Below are 17,815 nucleotides of genomic sequence, written 5' to 3' on the forward strand. Positions count from 1 at the left end.
TAAAATAAGTTATGAAACATAGATAATTAAATAACAATATAAGCTTAAAATTAATTTTATGTAAAAATGAAAAATCACTCGTGAATATTTTAAAAATCAAAACCGTTGTTTAAGCGACAATTTTCAACAAAATTTTCTTGTAATCTCCAGAAGTATCACCCTGAAAATCAAAAACCGTTTATAAAACTATTTAATTTTCAAACTAAATGATATTTAAGAAAAAAAAAAAAAACTCACGGTGATCCACGACTCCAAACTTTTACCGTATTTCTTCTCGAAAGCTACTTTTATATCTCCAAGATCAATTTCCGATCTGGAAACCACGATTCTTATTAGTGTTCGGTCGTCCGTTCCCAAACCAACCATACTCTTGTGTAAGCGCTCCGCGAAAAAGTTGACTTTGCTCTTAATACATTTTACTGAAAATTCAATGTAAAATAATAATAATGAAAACAAGCCGAAAACATACAAATGTAATTTCACTCTGTATATTAATATATAGTTGTGCGTGCACACGAGTATTCTTTTACTCCATAGACTTTAATGTAGATAGCCTGTAATACTTATGTTTTTTTCTATTTTATCATATTACATTTCATGCAACAGACTTATCAGAACGTTTAAAATCATTATTATTTTATCTGCAATACGCTGTATAGGTACATTTTTTAATTATTTCATACCTAGGATTAAATATAAAATTAAAATAAGAGCGGTGGCAATATACATTTTTATCATTAACCATAACGTTTTTAAACTAACCTAAGCTTTTTATCAGTATTTTAAAATCAATAACAATACGATTTCGATTTGATAAATCGACCGTTTCCGCACGGAGGAAAATATGTACTTATAATGTGTACACGACCATGTTTTAGAAAAAAGAATTTAAAAAAAAATTCCTGAAATCCAATTAATCCATAAAATCAACGATAATATTAAAATTTCATACACATACGACTAGGAATATACGAAAAATGTATCACACGTACCGATAGACAATAGACCCATAGATATATCACCGGAAAATTCGCTTTTGATTGACTCTTCGATATCCTTGGAAGCTATTTTCTCGTATTCCAAAAAGACACGTCTCAAGTGCTGATAACTTTTGGTTACCAAAATCCTGTGGAATTCCGATTCGTCCGTGCCCCATTTGATTTTTTCTCCTGCGTTATACAAAGTCTCAGCGTCTAAACGCGCAGCAGCCTCGTCTACTACTGGCGATTCATCTCGATTTCCCTGTATATTTATAAAAGTTTTGAATTAGAAAACACAACAACAATTAAAAAAATTCTAAAATTAATTTTTTTACTATTCTGTTACTGGTTTACATTATTTGTTGTAAATATTATCAGTTAATCTAAAATTATAACTTTTTTAAATTCTATTTATTTATTAAGCTTTTCTTTTTTTTTTTTTTTTTGTTACCTCAAGATTATTTCTTATGTGTATTTTAAAATCATCATATAAAACAAAATTTTGAAAAATATTATTATTATTTTATCTTAATTAATTATAAATGTAGAGACAGCAAGCTTTAAAAACTACCGAAACAGCGTGCGGACAATACCCTTGACTCCGCGCCCACACGCAAGACCGACGTTTAGGTTTGTTACTGTAGTAGACGAATATGTCGTGTCACATATAGTAATAGTCGTAATAGGTAACGCGTCTTCGAATGTGTAGTATAATCATTTGCTGCCGGAATCATTAGTCTCAGTCTCGCATTGTTTCGACTCACTCCCTTTTGTCATTCGGACCCAATGTGTTTATAAAACCGTCAGAACTATGAAGTGGGTGATTCATCGAAGTTATTGTTTGAATTGCATAGATAATAGTTTAGTAAATAATTAATTGCGTTGAGCTGAAAAAAATATTTCAATGTCTATCCAACTCCACAGTTTTCAAAACACGTCAAATAATTTTTATACCGTTGATAACCATCAATATTTATATTTATTATTCATACTAGTGTTAAACGTAATCGTTTCCTCCGTCAGTATATAATAAGTAATTTTACGTGTAATAAACGAACGATCAAATTGTTCAGCAGTCATAATATAACTGCACGGCGTACTATAATATCGGTACGAGCTGCAACGGAAATTAAAAATATAATGTTCATTAATTACAGGCGTTCCTGGTTGCACTGCAGTTATCACTTAACGTTCAAGTCGTATTACATAAACATCAGACACAACTATGAGTTCTTACCATACTTAAGGATACGCAAAGACGTTTGAAATGACCCGACGTGTCTCCTTTGATGTCCTTCTCGAGATTGTGGCCGTACACTGAAACAGAGTAACAATTTACATTACTCATATAAAATACAGATGTTGGTAAACGTTAGTATTGGGTAGTATAATACAATATGTTGACATTTGACCGCTGTCGACGGTATTTAAAAAATATAAATGCAATTCATAACAGCATATCACAGTCTCGGCTGATGTTGATAATAATATAATAATATGATACGATGATTTTCGAGATCATTTTTAAACACCCACGTGATTATTTAAATATACATGATTATATAGTTGTAACAGTAGCTTAACTGTAGTCAGTAAGATTGAGTGTACATCATCGACAAGCGATAGATTCGTATCACGATACTTTTCATTCCAGAAATGTCCCAACATGCCGTCGATGGAAATGCAGGAATGACGATGGTAAGGCGGGGAAATAGCTGTTTGAAATTCTTCGGTCTATTTTAGCTTTATATATTATGCGTACGCATGTACACAACATGAGTACACGTGTCCAACCAGTGTATTATTAGGAATATAACGAATCGAGTGTATGATCCGCAAACTGGCAATCTCATACACACGAACACGACCGCCAAAGAATATAACAGTAGTATTCTAAAAACGATTTCCAATAAAGATTCGAAGCCGATGGACAATTTATTATTCGTTTACGCATCCAGGATGATAGGGGGGGGGGCGTGATGGCGCAACATCTATTGGAAGAATTTATTTTTTGTACAAACCTTTTACAAGATAGATATTAATAGACGCGTGTAAATTAATAATAATCGAATCCAACAATAATCACATGATCTGTAGGATTTATATGAATTTGCATTAGTGTCAAAGTACATATGCATGTGTACATAAATATTATGTTTACCTATGAATAACAATTATGTTTTTTTACCGATTATACAAGAAAACATTAAAGGTACTCCTATAAAAGTCAAATTTATTTTATCGGGTTATATTAAGACACGTATTTCAATAAGAATCCTAATCGTAATAGTATTTGTAATTTCTTCGTTATTTTATTCAAATTTTTATATAAAAGTTGATACATATATATTTATAGACAATCAAGAATAATATGCGTTTTATTTAAAAAAATATTAGTTATTTTGTGGTTATCTATAAATGAACAGTGAAGTAATTTGATTGAGGAGAAGGAGGAAAGAATGAGGCGAACGAACCTAAGTTTTACAAGATAACCCACCAATTTTCTTTAATATCTACATAATTTTATGCAATATTTTTCACTTTTGTGATTATTTCATGACACCATATTATTATAGTTGACTTTGTTGTGTACTGTTATATCGTTCAACATTTCCATTTATTAATCGTCAATAATTTTGTATAAAATAGACCAGCGATTCCTAACCTTTTTAGTAGTGAGGACCACCAATTTCGAAAAAAAATCTTTGAGGCCCACCAATAGTTTTTTAAATATATAATTTAAATTATATTTAAATATATATATATATATATATATATATATAATGTGCATATACTTCAGTTATTACAATTTATTTATTAAAAAACAAATTTTTATCAAAAAAAAAAAAACTTCACTGAAACAGATTATTCCAGAGTTTACCAAGAGTTTTTTTGTGATTTTTGAAATTGCTTGTCCCCCATGAAAGAATTAATGTCTGGATTAAAACTGAAAAGTTTTAGTTTTAAATCACTTTCAAAATTTAATTTATTCCTATATTTATTTAAAAATGAAAGCAGGAAAAGGTAGCTTGTAAAGATACACAGGTTGTCGAAATAAAGCCCATCAAGTTTCTATGTGCAATTTTAGGAATTGCTGGATAGCTTTGCCGAATATTTAACCAAAATGGTAATAATGGTGTTGTTTTAAAAAACAATTTCAGAATCTGATCACATAAACGTTCAATCAAAAAATCTTCTTCACTTGCTGATATTTAATATTTTAAAAATATACGTTAGGAATGTTAATATTGGTTCACGACCCAATATCACTCTGCTCATGACCTGTAGGTTGAGAACCGCTGAAATAGACATTGGGCTGAGTGCGAATGATTAATTTTTTTCTTGCATATTTTTATTTTTTTCAGTAAATTTTTACATGCATATTTTATAATGTAAAATTCATATAAATTCGGTCTTTAATGATAAGTAATAACCATTGACAAATATATCTACTTTTGATTATATACTGATTTGACAGCTGCATTATTAGTTTATTTTTAGAGTACAAATATTTGTTTAGTCGTCAATTCATATCTCAGTACATATATATATTGGTAGTTAATATTTACTTTTAAAAATATGTTTTGGACTTTCAGCTGTAGTGTGGAATGCGATTAACATAATATGACACTATTAAAATCGCGTTTAACTACATATATTTAGTGATAAATTTTAACACAATATCACGTTTCACCGCACGTGTATGTAGTCACACCGGATGTTATATTTCACGTACGAAAGTTTCCACTCGATGCGAAGCAGAAAAAAATTCAAAGGTTGAGTTGGGAAGTAAGATTTATCTTTCAATGTCTTTATTCAATTTAGTTTGTTAACAAGAATACTATATTTAATACATAATAAATAAAAATAATGAAGGCATTTTTTTTAGTTGTATTTTTAATAAAAATATTTGCATTATTGCCATGGTACTGAATATAAATAATCATTTTCGTCACTTCCATGCATAATCCATGTTCTTAAGGCCAATTATTTTCATTTTTGATCACCCCTCTCTCTTCCTATCCATATAATAAATAAGCCGTGAAACGTTACAGGTATGTACATCAAAATAAAATGCTGTACACATTTCGCATATAAGAATCGTAGAGGAGCGGTCTTTCGTTTAATCGTCCAAATCCCAATGGGTAATGTGACATCATTATATCACAATATTACGATTTCCGGTGTTATAACGCTTTTATCTATACGCATAGCTCAGATATGACGAACACGAGCATATTCGTTAATACTTTTGTTTATTACCGAGCTTGATAACACCAGTTTTGCATATATTGAAGAAAACTGGTTTTAATTGAAATATATGTATATATATATTTTTATTTTGGTTTATTTTTCTTATTTATTTTACTATTATTTTGAGAATTATTAGTTGATGAGTCGTCTGTTGAAAACGTTTGTTCATAGGATATAATATATGATATTGTTCGATGAAAAGGAATCGTTCAACACTATAAGTCGTGGCTAATAAATTCAATAAAACCAATAAATCATCAAACATTGTCAAAAGTCAACGAAAATTTGACACACGAAATCGTCAAAAAACGCGAACGATAAATTACATTATAATATGTTTGTATATATATATTTATACAAACTTTATATTTTGTTTATAATAATACGATTTAATTGTGGCTGTATCCAAAAATGAGATACCGTTTTTCTTCAACAAGGAATTATGAATAAAAATAGGTAATGTTTATTTTCTATACAAATTGAATGATTCATAAACATTTACTTAAAAAAAAAAAAAACATTTAGATACTTACATTTTTTTTAAGATTATAAAACATTTCTGCAACGAATACTTGTTTAAAGAAATAAATATTAAACAAATGAATACCTAATTATTTTCCTTTTTTATTTCCAAGAAATGTTGTCGTTTTGCAATTTATAAATATATACTGCGTATAACAATCGTTAAAAAACATCATAATGATGGGTGATAACATTATGTGTACATACGTTTATGTACGTATCTTTATTAAGCTTCATTAAAACAGTTACGTTACGATATTATTGACTGCTACTTTCACTTTGAAATACGGTATAGAAGACTACAACACTAGTGCCGACTAAATATTTCATTATTTTGAGGAAAACTGTAACTCTTTTTTGGAGGGAAATGAGCCCACCCTTATTATTAAAATTATACTAATACATTTATAGATTAATTCATGCATTTTGGTGAGTATTTTTGTAATAATATTAACTATACAAAAAATATCCGGAAAAGCTAGTTGATAATCTCAGTAAGTATTTATTTCTCCGTACAAATATAACATACAATTATTTTTTAAAACATTTTTATGAACATTTTTAACCAATTTTTTAAACTATATAATGCATGGACGTCTGAATCATTTTAAGGTCATGAATTCATAAAGTATTTAATTACAAAGGTAAATTTATAAATTATTTAACATTACTATTCTTTAAATTAGACTATACATTAAGGCAAAACTCCAACGGTCCTCCTCGTACTCGTTATAATTATTTAAACGCAGTTTTACAGCAAGGTCAAGATTTGAGAACACTATATTTTAACAATGAATAATATAAAATGTAAAAGAAAAAAACGAATACTTGAAAGTATTTCGCATTAATTAGTTCTCATCGAGAAGTAATGTTCAGAAGTAAAACTATTTGTTATCATCATTCTTCTTCGAGGATAAAAATATCTGCACATTGAGATAATAATGTTTGAAATAAATATTTCCCTTTTTATAACTTTATAAAATAATGATAAACAACAAGAGCCAGAGTTTTGTACCGCTGCCATATATTTTATGTTATTATAATATTGAGAAATGTAAATATTAAATTAATATTCATCATATTTTAAATCCCATACATAACAATTCAAAACAATTTCTTGGATAAATACAATATTTAGTCATAGTAAATAGGTGTTGATTGGTTGTTCGTTATAAAATGTAAAAACGTGTACAACGGATACATTTTTTTCTTCAATGTGTAAATACTAACCTAATGAGGATTTTATGAATGTGTGTTTAATACCGGTGTATAAGTTGATCACAATAAATTTATATGAGAATTTTTAATCCTGTTAAAAATACCAATCATATTTTAAAAAAATATACAACTTTAAAATATAATTATGTATTCTTGTTAGGTTGGGCAATAACGTTTAAAGTTTTTCAAAATAATATTTGAAAAAATAACTAGGAATAAATGAGTGTGTGTATCCGTATATGTATATCATACTGTATCAGTAAATTGGAGTTACACGAGCAGTCTCGTTTTGTCTCATGAGAGTACAATTAATAACATTCCATAACAATGATACATCATCAATAACAAATCTAGAGTTCGACTAAAGGCGGTGAATGTTTTAACAAATATTTTTACTATGAATTGCACATGCTTTGTACCACAGTTGACCAAATGAGTGGACAGAAAATATTGTAAATATAAAAGTATTTATTGGCGTTTTTAATAAAAATGTTGTGTTCAATTTCATCACGAAATTTGCGGACAATCTTTGCAAAAAAAATTCCTCTAAAATACCTAACAAGTGAATATATTTTACAGTTTATTTAAAAACTCCGATTAATACAGGCCGAGTAATATATTTGCACCTTAAGTTTACGAAAAATAATATTGTAAAATATAAATGAGAACATATCGTTTAAAATCAATATAGATATATTAAATTATTATTTAATCTAAATTTCTATAATTAAAATTAATAATTAATAATTAATAAATTAATAATGTCAATAAGGTTAATTGATTTATTAAACATTGTTATTGAGAGCTTAAGTAAAATAATAATGCATAAAATGTTGAAAATATTACGGTTAGACTCATACGTCACATTATTGATTGATTTGGCATCAATGAAAATAAAATATTTAGCGACGTGATTATTAAGAAGAAGGGTCACGGAAATTATAATGTATTATATGAGTACATGGGTAAATATCAAAGATAATAATTACATTTTATTATTTTTTTCTGTAGTTAACCAATAATTACTACAACCTTTGAAAAATTGTAGACACAACACCGACCACATTTATAGTAATCAATGTTTATAATATTAAACAAATTATGGTACGGCTCATGTGTGTGTATTCAAGGTACATTTAAAAGCGTATATTTTCAACAAAAATGGACTAAACCGTTGAAAATAGGTCAAGAGCATTGGATTTGGTGTGAAATATTACATAAAAATCATTGTTGATGTTCAGAAAAAATAACTAACAAATTTCCAAAATCGACTCAGAAACTCGGGAGTGCAAGTAAAATAGATAGATAATAAGTATAATAGGTTTATGGTTTTAAGTGGATTAAAATGTCCGTAAACAACTATTATATACACGATAAAACTAATAAAGATTTAGTGTTAAACAGAACAGTAATCCACTGTACTACTATAATTACTATAATTAGTTAATGTGGTACATCACATTTTTTAATCACGACTGTGTACATTAAAAAACATGATTTATAGTGGTAAAAGCAGGAGTGGCCATTTTTTCGTTCCTGGATCCTCGCATTGTCGCTCGTTTCGAAATGTAGATAGATAATTTACGACTCGTCGTAGTCCCAATGTCGTAAAAGTGTGTAATAAAAAAAATAAAAATAAAAATAAAAAAATAAATAGAAAGATGAACCACCATTCGGTTCACATTGTTTTACGTAAAATAAAAATTTTAATCAATTTATTATTTTCTAGGTAAGAGTATGTATGACATAAAAAACTAAACACACTTATCGAATTCCTTATACCCGTATGATAATATGTAAAAATGTTCAATGTAAAGTGTGCATAAATATCATTTAATAATATATTTATAGAGCCCATAAAAATTAAGAAATAAATTAAGAATCTATAATGAGTCAGTCAATAACAATTGGATACATGTATATTATATTTTCCCCTTCCCATTTAGCTATCATATATGTAATTATAATAATATATCCGATTATTCAAAGTGCTTACTTTTTTCGTAACAATCGGCGACCGTCCGCACACCGAAATTGCTCAAGGTGCCCAATATCTCAACAAGCACTTCTTCGTTGGTGCCTATCCCGGAGATGGCGTCGTGTAACTCCTTTGCGTACAGCTCCGGAAGTGGCGTCATCAGAGCCAACACGGTGTCCTCGAAATGTCCGCTCAGTTCGTTTTTCAATTCTTTTTTCAATTCCTAAACAACGCGTTTTTATCATCACCAAAATATAAACAAGTAGTTCGTTATAAGTATATACTTTAATCGTGTCGTAAAACTAATACTATAACTACATAAACATTGGACGCCCTCGTATAATATTGTATAAATATTAATAATAATATTGTATATTCAAAATGTTATATAAAGTTACATAACATTATATAAAGTTGAAACTTTATAACGGAAAAAAAAATGAAAACAAATAAACGAAATCAATAAACGAAAAACGAAAAATGTCGAATAACATTAAAAATAATATATAATCATAATAATAATCATAATTAATGATTAAATATAAACAATAAACGTATTTGTAACGTAGAAAAAATTACAAATAACGTTATTCGGAAAAACGTTTGTTTTTTTTTACTTTGAACTCAACATATTTTTTTTTCAAATCTTATAGTTGTGAACAATTCAAAGTTGGCTAACCTGTGTTGACAATAATTTATATTTTCCGAATTAGTTTATTGAAGGTTTGTTTATAAATATTGAATTTATTACTTAATAAGAAAATAGATACCTATTAAAACAAAATGTCCATTTATCTTCGATATAATTGGTGTAAAAATGCGAGCGTGTTATTTGGAGTATTATTCAATGTAAGTAATTTGAAGTTGCTAGTCAGTTGTAGATATTTTGTCGTGAATTGCTACCTTTCGTCATTGATTAAATATACATACGAATAATTACAATAAAAAAAAAAAAAAATAAAAATAATAATATACATATATTTAATATATTTTGTATATTTAATCAATGCTTTCGTTTATGATTTATATTAAATGTTTAAATACCTACTTTATAGTTTATTTTGAACAATATTTTTTTTAGAATTGGCCAATAGATTATTTCATAATTGGTAAGTGTCTATATTACACACTTATATTATTTAAAATTATTTAAATTCATTATCTAAAATTATTATTATCTACGTTTCTTAGGTAACGTATTACGAAAGATTATAGAAATAAATATTGGGCATAAAATATGGGCAGGATCAAATCCCATCCTAGGAATGTATTTTTTTTATGATTTTTCAAGTAATAGATTTACCTTTTTTCGCGACAAAATGTAGCTTAAACCTTCCCCTAGGTCTAATCTGCCTTTGTATCGAATTTCATCGCAATCGGATGAACGGTTTAGGAATGCATAATGGACATATACACTTTTTTTGTCTTTTATATATAATATATACGTTTAACGAAAAACGAAAAATAAAATAACGTTTATAAATGTAATAACGTTAAACAGAAAAAATTAAATAACGTTTCAACGTACTATAACGTTAAACATTAAAATTGTATAACGTTTCAAAGTACAATAACGTTAAAAATTGTATAACGTTTAAATACCCAAAAACGGAAAAATGGAATTCTTTTTAGAATTTAAGTCCTGCATTATATTATATCATATTATATTAAACGAGCTGATCACTTGAAAAATAAAAAAAATCCAGTAACAGACACAGAAAAATAATGTACAAAATGACAAAATATTATAACATTAAAAACCATTACCTAAATAAATTAATAATATAAACTTTATGAGAACAGAGGCCAATAACCAATTTGAATACAAATATATTTCGATAACGATATTATTTTCTCTCACCTTTCCATACATCGTCTTGAACGCCTCCGCGATTTCGATGCGTTGCACAATGCCACGGCTGGCAATGATGTCGATTATGATTTTCTGATCGCACCCGAAACCTTTCATGGCCTTTTTCAGCGCTGTCGCGTCTTCTTTTGCATCGAAATTTGGTGCCGCGAACACGGTAGGAGTGCACTATACAAAAAACACACGATTTCTATAAGTAATAATTTGTAATCCTGTCTTGGTTTAACTTGAAATATTAGCAAATATAAATCGACCGGAAAAGAAAAGTTAACTCGAATTTAGAAAAACATTATATACTATTTTATAGATCCCATCTACGTACTATATAGGTACACACATGTATAATATATCGGTGGCTTCTTGTTGAAACGCGTAGGATATATGTGATTTATGAATTAGAATTCGTGTCAATCGATATCATCTAATTCAATTATATTTATATTTTCACATTATCCGAATCCAATCTTATAATTATAACGTGGTGCGTACGTTCCGCCGACGACTACTAGTGTTTTATCAAATAATTTAAAGCTGTTCGTACATTCTAGGTTGGTGCCGAGATCATGAAAATTTTAACTATCGTATTGTTACCGCTTAATGGGCATTTTTGATGGAGTAGCGATTTTCTATTTTTTTTCGGATGACAATAGGTAAGCCTAAGCACGATTTGTCCAAAACGAATTAGTAAATTAAAACAATTTGATTGATTCATGCACACCACTCGTAAGACTACAAATATTCTCGTATAATTTATAACAATCGTGAGAAGGCGGTTCGGAATATACATTATATTACGTATAACTGTATGCATTAAGTAATTATCAATCTAGAATATTATGTATTCATGATTTAGAACTCCCATTGTTTTCACGAAACTAAATAAAGTGATCGGTGATAGTTATGTGCCACGCTTTCCGAAGGTCTGTAGAATTTTTTTCGACAGCATAACCAACATTTATACATTTGAATTCCTTAACTAGCTTAAGTATATAATGTATCTATATTTATTACATTATATATCTTATTATGTACGTTTATAATATACCTATATTTAACGTATGATGTATTCGTACAAAAACAACTCATCTTCAGGATACTGCTATCGTTTTTATCGTATTGTTCAATTCAATTTCTATAGTGTATATTAATTAATTAATGACTGTTACGACAAATATGACTCAATATTAGTGTAAACTGTAAGCTGAGCAAGCATCTACGAATATCTATAGTTTTATATATATATAGACAACATTATTATAAACTAAACACTCAATTCTATTCTTATTTATTAAATCGATTAGACGTTTATAGACTTTAACTACTTATCATTGTTATTCACTATACAATATAATCTGTCTTTCTGTAATTCATTTAGTAATTATTATATTGACTGTTCATTTTATAATTATTTCTATTTAATACAAAAAAAAAAAATCGTTATAAAATCAAAAACAATTTCCAAAGTCATTAAACTATGAAATATTCATGTTGTTGTTTCGTTGATGCATCAATAAATGTGATACTGAATCGTATAACAATTGATTTTGGACATTTTTTTTTTTTTTTAAAACCCAATTAATGAATAAAGAAGTTCGAAAGTACACAGTAATTATTACCTGTTTAGCTATTCGAATTGTAGTAAAAATGCAACTATGAATAAATATAACAATACGAATCTAAAAATAAGTTAAAACGAATAACATTGATTTCTTGAAAATAATGTTTTTCCGTTCTCTTACATGAAAATAATTCGAGAACAACATTAAATCGATATATATATATATATATATATACATTTATATATAAAACGTTGAAAAATATTAAATTGACGTGAGAAAATCAATTTCGCTCTGTCGATGGTGTAGAAGAAAATAATGTTTTTTCTATTGTACGATATAATACTGCTATCGTGATTTATTCGAGAAAGTTATGGAAGTTTCAAATCGGGAGCGAGGAAGTGAAGACAAATATTTTACAAATACGAAAAGACGTGTCAAATCGCGTAGGCACTTCAACAGGTATTAAGTGTACCTCCTACTCAGCGCGACCAAAATTTCGTCCGAACATTCAAAATAAATATACATTGCACTAGAAACAAGGTGTACATAGTAGTGTATGAGTAATTCAACAGGTCTTACGATATTATTCAGGGTGATTCTTAAAGAGTGAATCGCGAAGGAAATACGAATAATTTGTTTTTACTGTTCGGATTTAACTCACAAGAATGAAGAAACAGAATATGAAAAGTTCATTTAAAAATCTTACACGATTTTCAAAATCACTCTTCTTGTTTTCCTGAACACGTATCATATCATATCAAATATATTATACATAATCGTGCCGAATCACGATGAAAAAATCTATTTGCACGTTGTTGTTAAAAAATGTTCGTCTCGCGAAAAACGAAAACATAAAACAATAATTCATCACTTTCTAACCATTCGCCGTAGTTATACAACGATGGAAATGTGTGAACGCACTGTCCCCAGAATCGAGTCAAACGTGAAATGATCTCTTTCTACAAAACGTTTTCACACGAACCTCGTTGGTTCGTTTAAACTTAACCGGGTAACCGTAAGACGAGTACGTTTTTATGGTCATCGGACGTTACGTTGCATTGGATTCGATTTCAACGACAACAACAAAACAACTACATTACAGTCAGGGGCGGAACTAGAAGGTGTAATTTTTGTAACTATTAACAACTAATTTGATATTTTTAACTTCGTTGAATACCGATATTACGTTAAAACTCAATAAGTACGATTTTATATATTAATCGTTAGAAAAAAATTTTTCCAAAAGAGTATTTCATTATTGGTCGTATTATAGGGCGTGATTTAACATTTTCCCCGGGCGTAAAAATTCCTAGTTCCACCTCCGATACTATGTGGCACGATCCGCTAAACGATGCATGTACGCTGTTACGCTTACCTTCGAGTTGACGTAACTGGCCATGATGACGTCGGTTCGATGTTGCGGGAGACTTGAACGGACCGCGGGAGGAAACACCGGTGAGAGTGAAGACAACAAACGCGCGGAGTATTAATCTCGCGATCCCGGAATTCACGCGGACGTCGCGACTATCTTACGTGTGAACCGGTCGGCGAACGGCGTACTGACTGACCGATATCAACGCCGAGCGCGCGGCCGCAGAAACAGTCGGGGCGAGCGCGCGCGAACGTACGCGATGACATCACGTACGCTACGTGCCGCCGTCGTCATTATTATTATTATTATTATTACTTTCAATCGGCGTTTTTGTAGTGTTTTCACCGTTCCAAGGACGAGAACGAACCTGCCGCTCCGGGACGACTGCACATCATTATTATTGCGACCGGGTAGGTTTATACACGACCGCTGCGGTTGAAATATTATTTTTTACACGACGAGGTAAAAAAAAAAAAAAAATACCGTCCCGGTGTGCATCGATTACGCGAACGCGATAAAATCGAAATTTATTCAAGATCGTCGTGCGATATTACAACATTTGTATTTCGTAAAACCCTGAGCTCGTTCGAACGGAGTTTTTCGCTCGTATTCGGTCGAGTATAATATCTATGCGTGTACCATAATGATTTCGTTTTCGCGGTTTTTCGAACGTACCGTCTGCGGTGTTTTTGCGTTCTCCGAATGTAAACCAAACGTTGCTTTTGACGGTCAGCGGAGTTGAATCTTTCAGATTCAATTTTGCTTCGTATCTCACCTGCTGTTCCGCACGTTCGTCGACACGTGTTAAGGCAAACAAATCCGAAGAAAAGCATTCTTTTGGTTTTACTTACGGTATGTTGTCCAACTTGTACTGCAGCTCGCATTTGAAATGTTAAAAGTTTTATCCACAAACATTACCCGAGTAGAGGAATTCTACAACAGGTGTTCTTTTTTTCAATACGTTTTCAACCCAACTGTAGTCCACATCATCATTTGTCGTGCCTACTTTAAACCCGTAATTTATTATTTTCCAACACCATGCTACATCGTCCCGGTCCCGTACAGTGGTGGTCGTACCGTCGTCGTCACCCTTATAGTTAAACTCGACGGCAACGGTCGTTCCGTAAATAAATTTTATTTAAAAATTATATTTTTTACACGTTCTAAGGTCCTCGTGTCCATTATGGTATATTTTACATACACATTATTTCGCATGCATTGACCGCGGGTTAATCACACATGCTCGAAAAAGTATATACTTGAACACGCGTTTCGGTAATGATATACTATGTATATTATGCCGTACAATGTGCTTCAGTAGTATAACATTATTATTATAAGTGCAACACTATTATTGTTATTATTATACGTCATATTGTCACGCGACGAGGATAATTATTATTAAGTATTTTTGAAACGGTGCGTGCGAGTTATTAACGGTATTATAATATACACAAAGTTCTGGTTTTATTTCTGTACGTTAGAATCATTCGTTTCCAAAATTAAAATAGGCCGCGTTTGTTAACCGATACGGACCGCACGTGAGAGAGAAAGTTTGCATAGCGAACATTATTATACCGCGGCAAACATAGTATTTATAATAATAGTATAGTTGCCGCAAACTACCGTGTCGAAAAGGACTATCTGTTGGTCGATAAGTACATATATGTATTAGCCCGCCATACAAGAGTGGATTTTATGACCGATCTAGAGGATTTAATCCGTTAAACAAGAGCTTTGGTTTTGCCCATAAACGTAAAAATAAAAGTCCACTTTTTTTTTATAATCCAGCGGACTTGATTAGAAGAAATCCGTTTATACTGAGGATCAAATCCTCTGATCTTTCAAGACGTTTTGAAGGATCTGTGGATTTATATGACAGGTTACAACTGATTTATCAATTTTTATTGTTATGTTATGAATTTGCGTTAAGTAAATGTTATTTTATACTTCTTCTTCTTGTGGATTACGGCCTTCAAGACCATCCCTGCAAACAAATTTGCCACTATCTTTCCCTATTCTCGGCAGCTTCTCTTCACTGTGTATTTGGTTCTACTGCTTTAACATCCTTTTTGATACGATCCTCCCATCGCAAACGCGGTCTTCCTAACGGTCTTTTCCCAGTCAGATTTTCTTTAATAACCGCCTTAACGTAAGAGCCCTCTTTCCTCCAGGCATGTCCAGCCCACATTAATCTTCTCCTATTAATTTCGGATATAATATCTGGTTTTTGAAACAAGTTCTTCAGTTCATCATTGTGGCGTATCCTCCATTCTTCAGTGTCAAAATCGATATATGGTCCATAGATTCTTTTTAGAATTTTTCGTTCAAACACCGCAAGTCTTGTTTCCTCTACCTTTCTCAGTGTCCACGTCTCAGAGCCATATAAAACTACTGGTCTTATCAGGGTCATGTACAATTGTATTTTTCATTTTGTCGACAAGATTTTTGACCTAAACATACTCCCTAAGCCAAAAAAGCACCTATTTCACACTAGAATCCTAGTGTCCACCTCCATCTTAAGGTCGCTATCTTGTATTATTATAGATCCTAGGTATTTAAAATGTGACACTCTCTTAAACTTATGGTGATCTATTTCCATAAACTCTCCTTGAAGGTATTCTTTACTTCTTCTTCCAGTTATGACATACTCCGTTTTTTTGTCATTGATCTTTAGACCACATTTGCCTACTACATTTATTAGTTTTCTACAATTCTGTTTTACAGTATTTAAATTATTTCTTAAAAGGGCTAAGTCATCGGCATATGCTAGTAAACCTATTGTCGTGTTACCCATCGCAACCCCGTCAATAGTATTTAATTCCCTGACAATTTTTTCAAGCACTAGATTAAAGAGGACGGGAGAAAGAGCGTCTCCTTGTCTTAAGCCCGTAGATACTCTGTCTCTGATACTACATTCGCCATTTAAATTTTTATCGAAGTGTTTTCAAGACTTTTATACTCATACTTTATAATAATGAAAAAATAATGAATAAAAGTTGTTTGTTTATTACTTATTCGTATTTTGTTGTTAATTATGTTTCTTTATTTAATATATTTTAAGTACAGAAATAAATAATACACAACATGGTTTTTGTAATAGTCTGTATTAAATCACATTATTTTATATATACATGCTTAACCTATAAAAGTGAGTCTTATCACTTATGTCTCATCACACATGCTTTTTTTTTTTAACAACAAAAAATATAAATATACATAAGAACATAATATTAATAACCCTATTAATAATCAAAACAAAATATTATTATTACATTTTTTTTTTTAACATAAAATATCAATACATGTAAGAATATAATATTGATTACAGTAAAATAAATTAATAAAAATAAATAACAATAAGAATAATATTGATACATTTCTTCAGTAATAATAATTTTAATAATTTTAACTCCCCCATTTTTTAAATTATTTGAACCATATCTATCAGGAGCCCATTTTTTTCTTTATGATTTCCTAAATAATTTTCCTCCTTCTTTTCATTGTGTTTCCTTAATTTCATCCTCTTTATCTAGCCTTTGAAAAGTTTTTACCTTTTTTAAAAAATATCATTTTTTCTTACAACTCTATTATTTTTATCCATTTTAACTAAGTAAGACCTTAGTGGTAAAATACTTTGACTATACTTCTTTCATTCCACAATTTACTTTTTACATCTCGAATTCATACCTTTTCTCCTGTCATAAATTCTGTATTATTATTTAAACTTATCTTCTTGTAATACTCTGTTATTTTATTCTTTCTTTTCATAACTAATTTATATGCATCATCACACAATATTTTTGGTTTTAAATCTTCCGTTTTATATGTTTTTCTGGTTTTCAATCTCCTGCTCATTAGTATTTGCGCTGGTGAACAATTTAACCGTACTACTACTACTACTTATTATTGTAATTTAATTTAAATAGTTCAAAGTCCACAATATCATAAATTTTTAAATTTCTTTAATAATAACTACTAACCTTTACACTATGACTATTATTTTTTGGATAATTTGGTGATGAAGTTGTAAACGTAAAATTCCACTCTTTAGAAAATTGT

The 17,815-nt window shown here is 29.8% G+C and overlaps 1 protein-coding gene across 1 annotated transcript; it reads right to left on the minus strand.

The window, feature by feature from the left end:
• Positions 1-58: 58 nt before the first annotated feature.
• Positions 59-13,945, minus strand: LOC112679582 (annexin B9-like). The gene is made up of 7 exons (XM_025549453.1): positions 13,757-13,945; positions 10,814-10,990; positions 8,971-9,175; positions 2,218-2,297; positions 993-1,242; positions 238-419; positions 59-160 (listed from the first exon to the last, which is right to left on the minus strand). Exons 1-7 carry the CDS (start codon positions 13,778-13,780, stop codon positions 110-112), a joined length of 969 nt encoding a protein of 322 aa, XP_025405238.1. The 5' UTR covers positions 13,781-13,945; the 3' UTR covers positions 59-109.
• Between the last annotated feature and the right edge of the window lie 3,870 nt (positions 13,946-17,815).

This window comes from Sipha flava, unplaced genomic scaffold, assembly GCF_003268045.1.
Source record: "Sipha flava isolate LNK unplaced genomic scaffold, YSA_version1 164_pilon_pilon, whole genome shotgun sequence".
In the NCBI taxonomy this organism is placed as follows: Eukaryota; Metazoa; Arthropoda; class Insecta; order Hemiptera; family Aphididae; genus Sipha; species Sipha flava.